The following is a 19,756-nucleotide window of genomic DNA, read 5'->3' as shown; positions in this document are numbered from 1 at the left end:
ATATTGACTGGTAACTTGGCATCAAAAAAAGTTCTAGCAGACTTACATAATGCTATTGTGGTTACGTTCTAAAAAGTACCCTATCTTTAGAGTTATATTTGTACATGTCTCTGATCACACAGACATGAATATACTATGCCTGTAATAGGACTTAAACTGATCCCTGTGGGTTGGGGCAGGGGAGAGGTGGGGATGCAGGTAAACAACTGACCACATGACAGCTGCTGAAGTTGGAGGATGGGTACACAGGGCTTCATTCTGCTATTCTTTTTGTGTATTTGTGAAAATTTCCGTAATAAAATGTTTTTAAAAATGAGTTTGGACAGCATTATAAAACATTTAAAAATTTCCTTCTTTAATGAAGATTTGCAAGCAGAAAAATATAATTTTCTAAGGGCCAATTAACTAGTACATTAACTCAAGTAACAGTACTTAGGGCAGGGCATAGTGGCTCACACCTGAAATCCTAGTACTTTGGGAGGCCCAGGCGGCAGGATGGCTTGAGCCAGTTCAGTATCAACCTGGGCAACATAGGGAGACCCATTTCTACATAAATAAAAAAAATTAGCCAGGTATCATGGTGTGTGCCTGTGGTCCCAGGTACTTGCAGGGCTGAGGTGAGAGGATTGCTTGGGTCTGAGAGGTGCAGGGTAGTCAGCCAGGATCACGCCACTATATTCAAGCCTGGGCAACAAAGCAAGACCCTGTCTCAAAACAAAAACAGTTTCTTAGAAACTGACAAAGAAAAATAATTTTTAAAAGATTGTACAAATTGCTGAATGTTATTGCCATTAAAAGACCACTAAAAGTTGGAATTTTATTTTTTTTGAGACAGTCTCACTCTGTCACCCAGGCTGGAGTGCAATGACATTATCTTGGCTTACTGCAACCTCCACCTCCTGGGTTCAAGTGATTCTTGTGCCTCTGAACCCCAAATAGCTGGGACTACATGTGTGTACCACCACGCCTGGCTAATTTTTGTATTTTTAGTAGAGACAAGGTTTTACCATGTTGGTCAGGTTGGTCTCCAACTCCTGACCTCAAGTGATCCACCCACCTCAGTCTCCCAAAGTGCTGGGATTATACAGGCAGAAGCCACCGCGCTCAGCCAAAAATTGGGATTTTAAACCAAAAGGAGAAACCTTTGATAAACTGAACATCAATTCCAGGTAAAACTGTAGGTTCTGGAGTCAGCCAGATCTAGGTTTGAATCCTAGCCCTGTTATGTTTTATCTACTAGTTGAATGTTTTTTAGCATGTCATACAATTTCTGTGAGCCTTAGGCTCCACATCTATAATGTTGGGGGGAATAAAATTTATTGTCAGTAGAGCACTCAGCAAAGGGCCTGGCACATGGTGAGTGCTTGGTATAGAATTCAAATAATTCCACTACCATTTCAGTCATAAATGTACACTTTTCCATACTCTAACATCTCTCAAATTGGGATGTCTCAGAATTGATGGCGTATCATGACTTAATCAGCAAGATTTTTTTCTTAGTGGCTTGTAAAAAATGGTGCCACAGATCAATAGCATCTAAGAGTCAATATACCATGGTATAAATCATTGCAAAGCTATATTCCCGATTTCTGTTCTAAGATTACTCAAATAACTAATCTGATATTTAAAATATTTTAAAGTCTGAGCAAAATATTTCCAATACATCACGAACAGAACAGTTTTGAGACAAATTAATTTTGTAAAAAATGGTTTATCAATTCCATTTTTGTATAAAACACATGGGAGAAACCTAGCCAATCAACACACACACTGTCGCCACATGAAAAGGTACTTTTATCAAACTTCGAGTCTAAGAACATACAAATGTTTCTTTTATCATGTCTACAGTAATTGTCTATGCTTTTCCATTTAACTGTTGTTAAAAATTCCACATATTATTTCTTCTGTCCCAGTTACAGTACAATGACGGGGAGGAAGAGGGTTGGTTAAGGCAACCCTCTAAGCAGTTTTCTGCTGTCCCTTCTTTCCAATCAGAGATTTGTGGATGTGAGGGATCACACCTAGAATGAAATTTAAAAAAGTTATATTAAAAATTTTTAGTTTTTGCCTCAAGTAAAAACGTGTAATTATACAAAAAATGAAATTTACTTAAGCCTCTTTTCATATTCTGATACTGTTAAACTATACAAATGGCTACCCCCAGGGGTCTGTGAACCCTTTAAAACTGTATGTAAAATTATGTGACTTTCTGTGCATTTTTCGAGAAGAGTAACTACAGCATGTTTTTTTTTTTTTTTTGAGACAAAGTCTTGTTCTATTGCCCATGCTGGGGTGCAGTGGTGCAATCTCGGCTCACTACAACCTCTGTCTCCTGGGTTCAAATGATTCTTGTGCCTCAGCCTCCTGAGTAGCTGATTACAGGCATGTGCCACCATGCCTGGCTAATTTTTGTATTTTTAGTAGAGACGGGGTTTCACCATGTTGGCCAGGCTGGTCTTGAACTCCTTACCTCAAGTGATCCACCCACCTCTCAGTCTCCCAAAGTGCTGAGATTACAGGTGTGAGCCACCATACCCAGCTGTAACCACAGCTTTCATGAGGTTCTTTGAAGTTTATCCAAAGAAGATTAAAAACCACCAACTTACCTCTCACTTTCACTGATCCTGACCCACTTTTCAAGTGTATTTATTTCAACCCTTTCCAGTGTATGTTACACAATTTCTCCAAGTCATTTTTCAAACACAGTTAAAAAGGTATGGGAAATATGTTAAACATCAGGTTTTAAGTATCATATGAAATTCAGACAACGAACTGGCTAAAATAAAAATAGCATTACATATGGCTATAAGGAGAAATATTTATTCAGATCATTACGAAAAGAAGCCTAGAATTGTTATAAATTTAACACTTATGAAATTAAAGTTTATATGCTTTCTAGTTAACTAATCGAATATGCTGTGCCATTGATCTGAACGATATATTAGTCAGAAAGACCAATAAGAATTAAGGCTTAAGTAGTAATACATACCACCCCCAGCTATGGTAGCCTTGATAAGAGAATCCAACTCTTCATCACCACGGATTGCAAGCTGCAAGTGACGCGGAGTGATACGCTTTACTTTGAGATCCTTAGAAGCATTACCTGCCAGCTCCAGTACCTACAAAGCATCCATGATTAGCACATCAAATGAAGGACCAAGTATCCTAAATGAAGGATCACTTAGCATTTGTACATAGAAAACACACACACAATACATAAGCTGTTAATACATTTTTCTTTCTTGTATTTCTACAATGCTTTTATAAAACTCTTTAATTCATGTAACCTCTTTTTATTCATTCTCTGGAACACAGACAGAAACTTGAGCAAAAACCTACTTTTTTTTTTTTTTTTGAGACGGAGTTTCGCTCTCGTTACCCAGGCTGGAGTGCAATGGCGCGATATCGGCTCACCGCAACCTCCGTCTCCTGGGTTCAGGCAATTCTCCTGCCTCAGACTCCCGAGTAGCTGGGACTATAGGCGTGCGCCACCATGCCCAGCTAATTTTTGTATTTTTAGTAGAGACGGGGTTTCACCATGTTGACCATGATGGTCTCAATCTCTTGACCTCGTGATCCACCCGCCTTGGCCTCCCAAAGTGCTGGGATTATAGCCGTGAGCCACCGCGCCCGGCCAAAAACCTACTTTTATGTGGAAGTATACAAGAAATATATATATAGAAATAAGGATAAGGATAAGAGATACTATCCCTTAGCCAAGATGCTAGATGTGAACATTCAGAAAAGTCTTTTATTTTTTTTTTTTGAGACAAGGTCTCACTCCATTGCCTCGGCTGGAGTGCAGTGGTGTGATCTTGGCTTACTGCAGCCTCGATCTCCCAGGTTCAGGGTTATTCTCCTGCCTCAGCCTCCTGAGTTACTGGGACCACAAGTGCACCTGGTTAATTAAAAAAAATTTTTTTTTAGAGACAAGGTTTCCCCATGTTGCCCAGGCTGGTCTCAGACTCCTGGGCTGAAAACGATCTGTCCACCTGGGCCTCCCAAAGTGCTGGGATTACAAGTGTAAGCCACCACGCCCAGCCAAAGTCACATATTTTAATATATACTTGTAGTCTATTTTTGTACAACCCTTAATAGCCGAAATGTATTTCTTAATACTTTTAGAAGTTATAAAATGTATTTTTAAAATTTTTTAAAAATAAGAGATAGGATCTCACTACATTGCCAGGGTTGGTGTCAAACCCCTGGCCTAAAGTGATACTCCTACTTCAGCCTCTCAAAGTGCTGGGGTTACAGGTGTTGACCACCACACTCGGCCTAAAATGTAATTTGAAATAATTTCTTTTTCTTTCTTTCTTTTTTTTTTTGAGTCAGAGTCTCACTGTGTGGCCCAGGCTGGAGTGTAGTACTGCGATCTCAGCTCACTGTAACTTCCACCTCCTGGGTTCAAGCGATTCTCCTGCTTCAGCCTCCCAAGTAGCTGGAACTACAGGTGCACGCTAATAGCCAGACTAATTTTTTTGTATTTTTAGTAGAGACGGGGTCTCACGATATTGGCCAGGCTGGTCTTGAACTCTTCAGCTCAAATGATCTGCCCACTTTGGGCTCCCGAAGTGCTGGGATTACAGGCACGAGCCACTGAGCCCAGCCTAAAACGTAATTTAAAATAACTTCTGCTGAGCCCAGTGGCTCACACTTGTAATCCCAGCACTCTGAGGGGCCGAAACAGGAGGACTGCTTGAGTCCAGGAGTTTGACGCCAGCCTGGGTAACATAGGAAAACCAAGTCTCTAAAAAAAAAAAAAAAAAAAAAAAAATTCATAGGGGTACATGCCTATAGTCTCTAGCTATTTGAGGGGCTGAGGTGGGAGGATTACTTGATCCCAGGAGGTGGAGGTTGCAGTGAGCCATGTTTGTGCTACTGTACTCCAGCCTGGGCAACAGACCAAGACTGTCTCAAAACAAAAACAAAACAAAAAAACACCTACAATTTTTACTATTTACAAGGTAGAAGCAGCCTTTTAATCTATAGTGGGGATTTTCAACTACAGAAATTTCAAAGTCCTGGCTGGCTATTAAAACTTTGATGAAAGTAATACAAATATAACTCGAGTTTTTTTGTTTTGTTTGTTTAATTTTTGTATTTTGGATTGACTGAGACAGGGTCTTGCTCTGCCATCCAGGCTGGAGTGCAGAGTGGTAAGATCATACCTCACTGCTGCAGCCTCTGACCTCCTGGGCTTAAGCAATCCTCCTGCCTCAGCCTCCCAAGTAGCCTCCTCATTTTAAATAGAGCAGTGATAAACCTGGGTATACATCAGAATCAACTGCTGAACTTTAAAACCACCAGTACAGTACCCCCTTCTCTCCTAGGTCTCTGACTGTCTGGGATAAGGCTCTGCAGTGGCGTTTTTTAAAGAGCTCTCCCCAAGGGATTTTAGTGCAAAGCAAAAGTTGAAAAGTGATTACCCATGACCTAAAGGGTCCTGGCTTAGATTTCAGTATTTTACCTCTACTAAAGGTTAAAAGTCCAAATTTAAGTATCTGAAAAAATATGTTGGTTGGGGGAGGTGGCTCATGCCTGCAATCCTAGCACTTTGGGAGGCCGAGGAGGGTGGATCACCTGAGGTCAAGAGTTTGAGACCAGCCTGGCCAATATGATGAAACCCTCTCTCTACTAAAAACATAAAAATCAGCCGAGTGTGGTGGCACATACCTGTAATTCCAGCTACTCGGCTGAGATTGCACCACTGCACTCCAGCCTGGGTGACAGAGCAAGACTTCATCTCAAAACAAACAAAATAAAAAAAAGTTGACTGCACACACACACACATTCACTGTCTAATCTTAACCTAATTAAAAAATTTTTTTTAAACAACGGTCTCACCGTCACGCAGGCTAGAGTACAGTGGTGCAATCATGGCTCACTGCAGCCTCAAGCTCCTGGGCTCAGGTGATCCTGCCACCTCAGCCTCCCAAGTAGCTGGGACTACAGGTGCACACTATCACATCTGGTTAATTTTTTGTAGAAATGGGGTTTTGCCATGTTGTCCAGGCTGGTCTGGAACTCCTGAACTCAAACAATCTGCCTGCCTTAACCTTCCACAGTGCTCAGATTACAGGCATGAGCCACTGCATTAACTTAAAAAAAAAATTTTTTTTTTTTAATTGAGACAGGGTTTCACCATCTTGGCTAGGTTGGTCTTGAACTCCTGACCTCGTGATCCACCCACCTCGGCCTCCCAAAGTGCTGGGATTACAGGCTTGAGCCACCGCGCCCAGCCAACTTTAAAAATTTTAACCAAAGTTCCCAAAGATTTAAAAAAAGGCGGGGGAGCTTAGATGGGGCTTGAACATTGTGAACCTGAATGCTAAATGTAAGCCACCACACCCAGCCAAAGTCATACATTTTAATATATCCATGTAGTCTTATTTCTGTACAACGCTTAATAGCTGAAATTTATTTCTTAATGCTTTTACAAAAGTTTTTAAATGTATTTAAAACATTTTTTTTAATTTTTCAAAAATAAAAAGAGGCCAGGCACAGTGGCTCATGCCTATAATCCCAGCATTTTGGGAGGCTGAGGTGGCAGATCACTTCAGGTCAGGAGTTTGAGACCAGCCTGGCCAACATTGCAAAACCCCATCTCTATAAGAAAACAACAAAAATTGCTGGGCGCGGTAGCTCATACCTGTAATCCCAGCACTTTGGGAGACAGAGGTGGGCAGATCAGGATAAAGTCAGGAGTTCGAGACCAGCCTGGCCAACATGGTGAAACCCTGTCTCTATGAAAAATACAAAAATTAGCCGGGCATGGTGGTGCACCCCTGTAATCCCAGCTACTCGGGAGGCTGAGACAGGAGAACTGCTTGAAACCAGGAGGCAGAGGCTGAGATTGTGCCACTGCACCCGAGCCTGGGAGACAGAGCAAGACTCTGTCTTGGAAAAAAAAGAGAAAATAACAAAAATTAGCCAGATGTGGTGGTGCACACAGGTAGCCCCAGCTACTCTGGAGGCTGAGGCTGAGGTGGGAGAATCCTGGAACCCAGAAGGTGGAGGCTGCAATGGGCTGAGATCATGCCACTGCATTCCAGCCTGGGAGACAGAGACCTTGTCTCAAAACCAAAAAAACAAAACAAAAAAACCCCCAAAAAACCCAAAACACCCCTTAATCACGACACAGTAAAGTTGAAACTATCATAATTCAATGTTAAATCTCCAATGGGACACAGATGACTTGGTCAGATTCATGAAATAAATGACAGCAATGATAACTGACATACAGATTAAAGCTAAATTCCCCAGCCTAGCTCCCAATCACATCTTCCCGAAGTTAAGACCCCTCTATTTCTACCAGAATCATGAATGTGTCTACCACTTGACCTACTTGTTAACTCAGATTACTTCCCCAGCCTGGAATGTAGTTGAAGTTTCATGACTTCCCAGTGTTTTTTATTTTTTAGGAGGAGTAAGGATGGGGAAAGTGGTGGTCTATGACTCAAGAATTAAGAACTGTTGCCAAATTAACTTATCTTCCTGAAATTTCAAACTAAGATAGAGCAATTTTGTATGTATAACCCTGGAGAACCAGGAGGACAGATGAAGTCTTTCACTTCTAATGTCTTATTTGTAATTTTTATGCATCATCACACTGGCAAAACTTTACCTCACCCCAAATCTTCATAAATTAAAACACTATGCTATAACTTCATAAATACTGTCTACTGATTATATACACACTTCAGAGTTCACTGGGGTATGGTAGCTTATGCCTGTAATCCTAGCACCTTGGGAGGACCACTTGAGAGGCCAGGAGTTAGAGACCAGCCTGGGCAACATAGGGAGCCCATCTCCATAAAGGAAAAAAAAAAAACTAAACTAAAAAATAAGCACTGGGTGCGATGGCTCACGCCTGTAATCCCAGCACCTTGGGAGGCTGAGGTGGGTGGATCGCCTGAGGTCAAGAGTTCCAGACCAACCTGGCCAACATGGTGAAACCCTGTCTCCACTAAAAATACAAAAATTAGCCAGGCAGTAGCCTGTAATCCCAGCTACTCGGGAGGCTGAGGCAGGAGAATTGCTTGAACCCAAGAGGTGGAGGCTGCAGTGAGCCAAGATTGCTCCACTGCACTCCAGCCTGCATGACAGAGCAAGACTCTGTCTCAAAAAAAAAAAAAAAAAAATTTTAGCCAGGTGTGGTGAGTAGTCACAGGTACTAGGGAGGTTAAGGCAGGAGGATCCCTTGAATCCAGGAGGTTTGAGGTTACAGTGAGCTATGATCATGCCACTGTTCTCCAGCCTGGGTGACAGAGTGAGATCAAGTATCAAAATAAATAAATAAAAATAAAAGATAGAGATTGCTGGCCCTTGCTTAACGTTTAAAAAATTTTTATTTTGAGACAGGGTCTTGCTCTGTCACTCAGCCTGGTCTGGAACTCCAGAACTCAAGTGTGCAATCTACCCACCTCGGCCTCCCAAAGTGCCGGCATTACAGGTGTGAATCACCACACCCAGCCCCTTGCTTAGCTTTAAAAACAAGTACACCAAAGTTCTTTTACATTGGCATTGGGTAATAGCTGACAAGATTCATCTCAGACTGCTATTAAAAAAAAAAACAGTGAGGCTGGGTGTGGTAGCTCAAGCCTATAATCCTCTCAGCACTGGGAGGCCAAGGCAGGTGGATCACCTGAGGTGAGGAGTTTGAGACCAGTCTGGCCAACATGGTGAAACGCCATCTCTATTATAAATAAAAAATTAGCTGGGCATGGTGGTGCACACCTGTATTTCCAGCTACTTAGCCTCAGGAGGCTAAGGCAGGAGAATCACTGAGGTGGGAGAATTGCTTGAACCCACGAGGCAGAGGTTGCAGTGAGCTGAGACTGGCCTGCACTCTAGCCTGGGCAACAAGAGTGAAGCTCCATCTCAAAATAAACAAACAAACAAAACAAACCCCAATGAGCATATATGTCTTTTTTCAAATATATTCCATGGGTTTCTGCCACTTAGGCTAGTGAACCTTCTGGACTGCCACATACAAGACATTACTATACAAACCTCAGCAGTGAGGTACTCCAGAATCGCAGCACTGTACACGGCAGCAGTGGCACCCACCCTTCCATGGCTTGTGGTGCGAGTCTTCAAGTGTCTGTGGATGCGGCCCACAGGAAACTAAGAGAGAGATGTCTTAGTTGGAAGCACTGCAGAGTCTTAACATTGCACTGAGTGTAATCAAGGGCTGAACAGTATGAGTAAGCATGAAATAATAAAAAACTTGATCACAGATATCAGAAGCCAAACCTATTAGGCAATTAACAGTTCCCAGGGCCTGTGTCTATGTTCTGGTAATCAGTCCCAAATCTTTAACCTCTGCATAATATGGAGACTATCACTCTAAAATAAAGAAAAACCTTGCTGTGCTGTCATCAACTGTACATTCAACATGAGCCATTGATCAAATTCCTATCTAGTTAATTTCTTCACATAATAGCCACGTGCAACTTTGAACCTCCACTACCTTCCTCAGATCTTAACTGTTCTTGCTTCAGTTTGAAGAGGTGATCTGATAGTTAAGAAAAATCAATACTATTCTCATTGTGATTCTTTCTACTTTCTGAAAAAGAGGGTACTTTCTCATTTCAAATTATCCTAATCCCATTTGTACGCTTTCTTTTTTTTTTTATAACTTATTTTTCTTTTTCCACTAGAGAACAAAGTGCCCTTTATTATTATCATTATTATTATTTTATTGAGACAGAGTCTCACTCTGTCGCCCAGGCTGGTCTTGAACTCCTGACCTCAAGTAATCACTTGCCTAGGCCTTCCAAGGTGCTGGGATTACAGTGTGTGAGCCACCGCTGTATGCGAGACAGTACCTTTCTTACAGGCCTCCCTCATCCCTTCACTGCTCCATTATTTCAACAGCTACAATTACGTCCTTTTCACTGGTTTCTTTCCGTCCACAGACTCAACTGAAAACTTCACAATCTATGAAAGCTGCTTACAGTTACAGTCTAGATATCTTCTTTCCAAAGACAGAATTTAAAAAACAAATCCTGAAACCCTTACTTTCTTGTCACCCATTTCTCCAACCCAAACCTGGCTTCTGTTAAACACTACCCTGAGGGCCAGCAGTGACATTTTACTTCCTTAAGCAAAACAAGCGATTTTTTTTTTTTTTTTTGATTTATATTTTGTCTCTAAGTGACTAAAAGCTTCTTAGGAGCAAGATTTATGTCTTCTCTTCCTTTGCATCCTTAGTAACGAGTATGTTGTCTGGCACACAATAGGACCGCAAAAACATTTCTTCTTAGAATTCAGAGTTCTCATACCAACTCTGACTACTCCTCAGCCTTTTCTTTCTCAAAGTTTTTGAGGGGTCCACCAATGTCCTTGTGCTCCTTTCTCATTCTCTTAGGTTAGGAAACTCATCCGTAACATAAACCATCAATTTTACATAAATGATTTCAAATTCCTAATTCTATCACCTCCCTTAGAAAGCTGAACTCACCGGGTACAGTGGCTCACACCTGTAATCCCAATACTTTGGGAGGCCAAAGCAGGCGGATCATGAGGTCAGGGGATTGAGACCATCCTGGCCAACATGGTGAAATCCTGTCTCTACTAAAATACAAAAAATTAGCTGGGTGTGGTGGCGTGTGTCTGTAGTCCCAGCTACTTGGGAGGCTGAGGCAGGGAACTGCTTGAACCCGGGACGTGAAGGCTGTAGTGAGCTGAGATTGCGCCACTGCACTCCATTCTGGCGACAGAGTGAGACTCTGTCTTAAAAAAAAAGAAAGCTGAACTCATGTTTCCAACCTCTGGACTTTTTCATATGGATGTTTTAGTGAACTTCAAAATGACTCCATTTAAATTTACCTCATAACTTGCCCCTACTACAAACTCCTCTGTTCTTTAGGTTCTAAGCCTTGGAGAAACCTTTGACTTCCTCTCAACTTTATACCTCTCTTCACCTATTTCCTGCACACACATGCTTTCTACTCCTTCCCATTCAAGTACATTACTTTATTCCTAAGCCACTGCAATAACCTCGCTTGGTCTTCCATTTTCTACTTCAAATTAAGTAGGCCTCAAAACAAATTCTAATTGGGAATATATATGGTGACCTAAAATAACATAATGTGCCCATCAACATAAGTTCCCATCCCCCTTCTTTAGGTATCATTTGGATCATGTTGTACTCTTGCTCAAATTCTCAATGGCTTACCACTGCCAAGAGGTTAACAGTTTACAGTTTGGCCTTCCAAGTTTCCTGATTAAAAGTGTTTCTCAACCGGACGCGGTGGCTCACGTCTGTAACCTCATCTCTAGCAAAAATATAAAAATTACCAGGTGTGGTGGCACACACCCGTAATCCCAGCTACTCAGGAGGCTGAGGCAGGAGAATCACTTGAACCTGGGAGGTGGACGTTGCAGTGAGCCGAGATCAAGCCACTGCACGCCAGCCTGGACAACAAAGCAAGACTCTCTTAAAACAACAACAACAACAACAACAACAACAACAACAACAAAAAGACAGAAGTGTTTCTTATAGGTAATTCTTTTTTTTTTTTCCAAGATGGAGTATCCCTCTTGTTGCCAGGCTGGAGTACAGTGGCGTGATCTTGGCTCACTGCAACCTCCGCCTCCCGGGTTCAAGCAATTCTCCTGCCTCAGCCTTCTGAGAAGCTGGGATTACAAGTGTGTGCCACCAGGCATGGCTAATTTTTGTATTTTTAGTAGAGACAGGGGTTTCCTCATGTTGGCTAGGCTATTCTTGAACTCTTGACCTTGTGATCTGCCCTCCTTGGCCTCCCAAAGTGCTTGCTGGGATTACAGGTGTGAGCCACCGTGCCCAGCACCACTTATAGGTAATTCTGATTCACCTAGAAAATTTTGACTTGTGGGGTAAAGATACCATAATTCAAATATATGAAGTTTGAAAATATTTAGTGGCTTTGAGCATATTACTCAGTTTAAAACTGAGGGTATTAAGGAAAATATTCAGAGGATGAATAGATAGTTCATCACCGAACCCTCAAATTGTATCTCATCCTGACAGTTAATAAACCATTACAAATATCTTCAAAAGAAAAACCACAGCTTACTTACTTCAATATGATACAATTTATAACTTTATGACTTAGGTATTGACCAAGCAATCTCATTATTAAAGTCTGCAGTTGGTCAGGTGTGGTGGCTCACATCTGTAATCCCAGCACTTTGGGAGGCCAAGGCTGGTGTATCATGAGGTCAAGAGATTGAGGTAATCCTGGCCAACATGGTGAAATCCCATCTCTACTAAAAATATAAAAATGGGCTGGGCGTGGTGGTGGGCACCTGTAATCCCAGCTACTTGGGAGGCTGAGGCAGGAGAACTGCTTGAACCCGGGAGGTGGAGGTTGCAGTGAGCCAAGATTGTGCCACTGCACTCTAGCCTGACAACAAAGTGAGACTCTGTCTCAAAAAAAAAAACAGTCTGCAGTAATACAAGTAGATTTTTGTGAATGATAAAACATTTATAGGTCATAAATTACAACAGTAAAGAAAATAATAACGTAACAACAGCATGGATTCATTACCTGTAGCCCAGCTCTCTGTGAGCGAGATACTGCCTTAGCCTTGGCCTTTCCACTGTCCTTTCCAGCTTTGCCTCCAGCCTAAATGCCAAAAAAAAAACAAAATTTCAGTGAAAAGAATTGAAAATACTGCTTCAAAACAAATTTCTTCTAGTTTTACTTTAGGTAGTTAAAAATATCTAGGTGATCCCCTTCCTCATTTGTAAATATACATGGGATTCTAACACCTTTTATAATTTCTATTAAATAATTATTTAAAATAAGAGATTTCTTTTTTTTTTTTAGATGAAGTCTAGCTCTGTCGCCCAGGCTGGCATGCAGTGGCATGATCTTGGCTCACTGCAACCTCTGCCTGCCAGGCTCAAGCGATTCTCCTGCCTCAGCTTCCCAAGTAGCTGGGATTACAGGTGTGTGCCACCATACCTGGTTAATTTTTGTATTTTTAGTAGAGACGGGGTTTCACCATGTTGGCCAAGCTGTTCTTGAACTCCTGACCTTGTGATCTGTCCGCCTCTGCCTCCCAAAGTGCTGGGATTACAGGCATGAGCCACTGTGCCCAGCCAAAAAATATGAGATTTCTAAAAATGAACATATTTATCAATTTCCAAACTGAAGAATCTTGCAAGTCAGCGCAACTTTTATGCATACATGAAATATATCACAATTCTTATAAATGTCAATGTAACATATATTACTTTCACAGAAATATTTAGAACTTAGCTCTCAGAAAAATAAAGTATGTTCCAAGAAAAAAAAACCTCAACACCTGTAATCCCAGCACTTTGGGAGGCCGAGGCGGGTGGATCACGAGGTCAAGAGATCGAGACCGTCCTGGTCAACATGGTGAAACCCCGTCTCTACTAAAAATACAAAAAATTAGCGGGGCATGGTGGCGCGTGCCTGTAATCCCAGCTACTCAGGAGGCTGAGGCAGGAGAATTGCCTGAACCCAGGAGGCGGAGGTTGCGGTAAGCCGAGATCACGCCATTGCACTCCAGCCTGGGTAACAAGAGCGAAACTCCGTCTCAAAAAAAAAAAAAAACTCAAAAAAGTAAACACAGAATTGTCAAATGGTCTAGCAACTCCACTTCTAGGTATACACTCAAAAATTGAAAGCAAGGATTCAAACAAATACCTGTACACCCATATTCACAGCAGCATTATTTAGAATGGCCAAAAGGTGGAAACAATCTGAGTGTCCACTGATGGATGAACAAAATGATATACATATAATGGAATAATAAGTATTCAGTTTTAAAAAAGAAATTCTGACACAAGCTACAACATGAATGAGCCTTGAAGACATTATGCTAGCAAAATAAGCCAGTTACAAAAAAGACAAATACTGTATAATTCCACTTCTGAGGTCCCTAAAGTAGTAAAGCTCATAGTCAGAAAGTAGATTTATGGTTGCCAGGGTAGCTGCCTCAGCCTCCTAAGTAGCCGGTACTACGGGTGCCACCAAGCCCTGCTAATTTTTGTATTTTTAGTAGAAACGGGGTTTCAGCATGTTGACCAGGCTGGTCTTGAACTCCTGACTTCAAGTGATCCATCTGCCTCAATCTCCCAAAGTGCTGGAATTACAGGCGTGAGCCAATGCACCTGGCCGAGTTATTGTTGAATGGGAAGAGTTTCCATTTGGGAAGATGAAAAAGTTCTAGAGATAGATGGCAGTGATGGTTGCACACTATGAATGTACCTAATGCCACTGAACTGTACACTTGAAAAACAAAACCTATTTCTGCATGAAAAAGGCTAAGTATGTGCAAATGTAATGAGCTTTTAAGTAAATATGGGGCATTATAGAGTATGTGTGTACACATAGATTTCTAAAAGGTGACACAATAAATTAGAAATGTTATTTGCCTCTAGGGAGGAAATACTAAGGGTCTGACTTAAGAATAGAACTAATTTTCTCTCATATATTTTGCTTTTACCATTTAAACAGATTATTTCTTTACTGTTAAAAAGAAATCAGTTTTTTTGAAGGGCTATACTTTCAAAACAGATGGTAAGCTTTGAAATGGCATATGCCCTTTGTAACTAACCCTTTCCTTAAAACATTTTTTCTTTCTTTTTTTTTTTTCCCAAAGAGATGTGCAGAGAATCCTTAAAAATTTTTTAAAGCTAAAAATTAAAACCGTGTATTTCCTCTAATTGCATGTCTAAGTGGATTAAGTGCGTGTCACCTAAGATAATATGGAAGAAAAACAGTAAAATCTTGGCAGGTATTAGAAACAGGAAAAACTAAAATCTAAGAATTAATTCATATTCAATCTCTGACATTAGGCAATTCAGCAAGAGACTGATTTAAGTGTACCAGAAGAACTCTCTATTTCTACTAGAATGCCTCATATATTTTAATAATTTTTGACTATGTTGTTATATAAGAAAAAGATATTGTGTAACTTTTGGATTTCTCGGGTCAGCTCCATTAATAAGATAGTATTACTTAATTCTCAAATTAAAAAACCCTTTTGATTTCTATTTGCCCTAAATTATAACATTTAAAAACCTTTCAACTGGCATCTAAAATTAGAATCCCTATCTTCTTATGACTGGATTGGAAAAAATATGAACTAGTTATTGACGAAAAGCGAACAACTGCAAAACTCCCCAGGCTCCCCAGCTCACGTAGTAACTACTCTGCTTAAGCAATTTTATCCTCACTGTTTCAGATATGTCGTATTTGCTGTTCTATTTGCTTTTCAAGGAAGTAGACACACAATCAGGTTTTAAAAGCCTCAATACATTAAATGAGTATTTCCAACATTTAGAGACTCCTGATACATTTCTCATACTTAACAAAAAAAAAAAACTTTTATGGTATCAAACTTATCTGAATATAAAATTGTACAATAAATGAATAATTATTTTCTTTCCAATATCCCCTCAAACTGTTTATATAGCCTCCCTACTTTGAACATTCATTTTAATATAACTGGTGATTGAGAAACCAATTAAGATATAAAATTTATTATTCCAAGAATTAACTTCGTATTAACCTGAGTTAAGGCTGTTAAAAAAAAAAAAAAATTACACACACACACAGACACGCGGGGGGGGGGGGGGTAGGGAGGGAGGAGGGAGGAGAGAGGAGAGGAGAGGAGGAACAGGGAGTTCATTTCACTTGGATAAACTTGCAAACTGGATACTAAGAAACTTTCATATTAGTTTTACTAGACACCTGCTTACTTCCTCTCAGGTTTAAAATGTAACAAGAACGACAACTCAATGTCGCCTGCATTTTTAGCTTCTGTTAATGCTTACGTATCTTTAGCTACTGGTAAGTGGATATAAAATATATAGCTTATCACTAGAGACTGAAAACATCTTAAAAACTAGAATCATGAAAATCATCTGAGCAAATCCTTTTACAGATTAGATGTAGGCTGTACCTCAGTTTGTTAAAGTGTTGTAAAGTACTTTACAATAACAATGAACTATATATATTACATGTTGGATGAAATTATCCCTAAGGTCTATTCAAGCTCTAAGATTTGGGAATTTTACAATAGCCAAACATTTTGTCCTCTCGACTGGCCAATCTGTTTATAGTTAGGTGTTATGTCTAGTAAATATCATACCTGTCATATCAAGCACAAGACAAATCATCTAATACTACCTGCAGTATGAGAAATGACAGCCTGGGGTTAACTTTTAAGCAGGCAGTTCCTGTCGAAGTAACCTTTCGACAGAAGACTTAAAGCACGAATACCGGTAAAAATAAGATTCCATAATAAGTCTTAATTTTTACACAATCTTTGATGCAACTCGGAGCTTATCCTTTAGCACTTTCTCCTTTCCCTCAACTTTAAAATGGGGCTGAAGATCTATTTACTTTCATTTTTTAAAAGCCACACTGTTCTTATCTAGATGTGAATTTCAGAATTAAAAGGTGGATACTTTTAAGACTGAAAACCCATAGCAAGGGCAAAGGAAAGTACTGTTGTATAATGAAAAACACAAACTGCAAGGGAGTCAGAAGATAAAGGGCGTTCTTTTCAAACCTATGCAATCACCTAGAACAAATCGTGTGGTTCTGGTCTATAAAACCATTCTTTGTAGTTCAAAAGACCACAAAGACAAGCATCCTTTCGCAGAAACCCTCAAATTGACTACCAGGGAGATTACGTAACCAAACATCGCCAAAGACTTCTAACTTGTACAGCGACAGCCTGTTTGACCTCATTCGTACAGAGGAGCCATCACATTAAGATCCAGCACTTGTTTCTACATTTTTCAAGCCGGATTCTGGCGGCATCCTCCTCTCGGACTGGCGGTGCAGCGTCACCAGCGTCGGGACAGACCTGTCGGTCTCGGGACACACTTCGCGCTCTATCCGGCCAGGCCCAGCTCTCACCCGGGGACCCGTGTGGGGCTCCGCAGCCGGGCATGGCGCCCCCCGGCGGGCGGCGAGGGGCTCGGCCGGACGCAGCCCCAACGCCCGCAAACTCCCGACTCCACAGGTAGCGGCGCCGCCGCCGGGGCCTCCGCGCTCTGCTCCCCCGGCCCTGCCTCAGGCTCTGCGCGTCCGGCCCACCCGGCCGCCCTTACCATGGTCTCGGCGCCGACTCTGCCTCCGCTCGGCCGCGCGCCCTCCCGCTGCCGACCCGCGCCGCCGCCGCCGCTCTCGCAGCACCGACCGCAGCCGCCGGAGCCGGACAATACCCCGTGCCCGCCTCGCGCCGCCGCGGCCAATATCCGCTCGCTTTGCTACTTCGAACACCGGCGGCTGTTCAATCGCGCGTCTCCTTCTAGCCAGACTCCGCCCCCTCGGCGCCGCCTTCCTAACGGCTGTTTGTTTTTGCACACGGCTCGCGGAGGCGGGGCCTCCAGCCCCAAAACTGACGCGCCCTCCGCTTTTCTCCAGGCCCCCAAGCCTGACGAACAGAAAAGCAAACCAATGAGATCGGAGGCCTGGCAGACAAAAGCCAATGAAAATATCGCCCGCGAGCAGAGAGGCGGGTCACTGGGAAGGACAGCAAAATTAGCTAATGAGGTGAAGCCATGGCAGGCGGCTGTGGCTTTCCCGCCCATTGGCGGCGTTGATTTTCCCGCTTCTGAGACTTTTTTGGGGAGGTGAAGAGTGTTGCACTTGTTTGTTCTAGTGGGTTTTCACAGACTGTGAGGATTTATTCGTCTTAGGAAGTGTGAATCAGGAGGGCGCTGGGTTTCAAGGTTAGGCAGCCCTCGAGCTCAGCCATTATTCCGGCGAACTGACTCCCCTGACGTCCTCTCAGCGAGGACCCTGGCAAGGTTCCGCACATCCTTGTCGCTCTAAAAAGAAGCTGCCAGCTCCTCGGCAGGCTGAGGCGGGAGAATCGCTTGAACCCCGAAGGCGGAGATTGCAAGGAGCTGGGATCGCGCCACTGCACTCCAGCTAGGCGACACAGGGAGACTCCGTCTCAAAAAAAAAAAAAAAAAAGACAAAAAACCATAAGCTATCAATTGGCTACATATCGTTCTTTGTATTACAAATTCTTTTTCCTTTTTTAGAGACGGAGTCCTGGGACTGCAGGCAAGTGCCCCCACCCCCAGCTAATTTTTGTATTTTTAATAGAGACGGCGTTTCCCCATGTTGGCCAGTCTCGTCTCGAACTCCTGACCTCAGGTGATCCGCCCGCCTTGGCCTCCCAAAGTGCTGGGATTACAGGCGTGAGCCACTGCGCCTAACGTGTATTACAAATTTTAAGAACACGAAGATAATGGGGCCGGCGGGGTGGCGCGGACCTGTAGCCTCAGCTACTAGCAAGACTGAGACAGGAGGATCTCTTGCGCTCAGGAGGTCGAGGCTACAGTAAGCCATGATCGCACCACTGCACTCCAGCTTGGGGAACAGAGTATACCCTGTCTAAAAAATAAAAATAAAAAAAGAAGGTAATGGATGAAGCCGATAGTCAGGGATGAAATGACTTTTAACAATTGGGTATGCATGGGATTGGGTATGTGTGTATGTGGGGGCCAGGGGGTGGGCATAACCGAAGTCCCGTATTCATGTCCCTTTAGGCCTAATACATTTTGCAGACCTCTCAGAGCTCGGACTGTTGTGAGCCGTTTTTCTTTTCTCAGCCTCTTCAGTGTGCTTATTTTGCTTACTCATTAGGTTAAAATTTGGGGGGTAACTCCTAGCTAGAAAGGAGGGAAAGCTCTAACGGAATCGCCTTCCCCCAGCTGTTGTAAAAATTAAAGGATGTGTGTGAGCACACAGGCTCTCCAGCGATCATTTTTCTTCCACAGTGTTTCCACAATTTATTTATTTGTGTATTTATTTATTTACTTTTTGAGATGAAGTCTCACTCTGTTACCTAGGCTGGATGGAGGGCAGTGGTGCGATTTTGCTAACTGCAACCTCTGCCTCCCTGGTTCAAGCGATTCTCCTGCATCAGCCTCCCATGTAGCTGGGACTATAGGCGCGGACCACCATGCCCAGCTAATTTTTGTATTTTTAGTAGAGATGGGGTTTCACCATGTTGGCCAGGATGGTCTCGATGTCTTAACCTTGTGATCCACCTGCCTCGGCCTTCCAAAGTGCTGAGATTACAGGCGTGAGCCACCGCACCCGGCCGGGAGGTGAGTCTTAAAAAAAGGTAATTTAGGCTGGGTACGGTGGCTCACGCCTGTAATCACAGCACTTTGGGAGGCCGAGGCGGGTGGATTGCCTGAGATCAGGAGTTTGAGACCATCCTGGCTAACATGGTGAAACCCGTCTCTACTAAAAATACAAAAATAAGCTGGGCATGGTGGCACACGCATGTAGTCCCAACTACTCCGGAGGCAGGAGAATCACTTGAACCCAGGTGGCAGAGGTTGCAGTGAGCCAAGATAGCACTGCTGCACTCCAGCCTGGGGGACAGAACGAGACTCCGTCTCAAAAAAAAAAAAAAAAAAAAAAAAAAAAAAAAAAAAGGTAACTTAAATTCAAGAAGAGAAGAAGAGTATGAGAGTGAGCTATGTGCCCAGATTAATAGAAGCTTCAAAACTAGGTAGAAGAGTTTGGAGTTACTTCAGTAAGCAATAGCCATTGTTAATTCCTGCTCCTCTGTGTTTCTGGCCTCAGTGGATGGCATTACCAGTCTATCAAGGCATAAGCCTGTGGTTATTCCTTTAACAAATCACTGAGTGCCTACTGTTTGCAGGCACTGTGCTAGGTACTGAGGATTTAGTGATTAGCAATATAGACATTGTCCTTGGCCTTCTGGTCCTCTGCAGCAGGAGTCA

The 19,756-nt window shown here is 42.5% G+C and overlaps 1 protein-coding gene across 3 annotated transcripts in view; it reads right to left on the bottom strand.

The window, feature by feature from the left end:
- LOC105721875 (histone H2A.V) overlaps window positions 1–17,150 on the bottom strand; it is a 45,429-nt gene extending 28,279 nt beyond the window's left edge. The window contains exons 1-5 of one of the 3 annotated variants that reach the window (XM_021669335.2): window positions 17,093–17,150; window positions 12,540–12,617; window positions 9,016–9,129; window positions 2,990–3,119; window positions 1,692–2,021 (exon numbers count right to left, since the gene is read on the bottom strand). In XM_021669335.2, coding sequence (XP_021525010.1) covers window positions 1,960–2,021; window positions 2,990–3,119; window positions 9,016–9,129; window positions 12,540–12,617; window positions 17,093–17,095 — 387 coding nt within the window. In that variant the 5' untranslated portion in view covers window positions 17,096–17,150 and the 3' untranslated portion in view covers window positions 1,692–1,959. Of the gene's footprint in view, window positions 1–1,691; window positions 2,022–2,989; window positions 3,120–9,015; window positions 9,130–12,539; window positions 12,618–17,092 lie in introns of those variants that run through there. The other 2 variants (XM_021669336.2, XM_021669337.2) reach the window with 2 other exon arrangements.
- Between the last annotated feature and the right edge of the window lie 2,606 nt (window positions 17,151–19,756).

This window comes from Aotus nancymaae, unplaced genomic scaffold (assembly GCF_030222135.1).
Source record: "Aotus nancymaae isolate 86718 unplaced genomic scaffold, 86718_ANA_hifiasm-v0.15.2.pri h1tg000065l, whole genome shotgun sequence".
NCBI classification, from domain to species: Eukaryota; Metazoa; Chordata; class Mammalia; order Primates; family Aotidae; genus Aotus; species Aotus nancymaae.
Note: the sequence above shows the minus strand (reverse complement) of the source record. Positions and strands in the feature narration are given on the sequence as shown.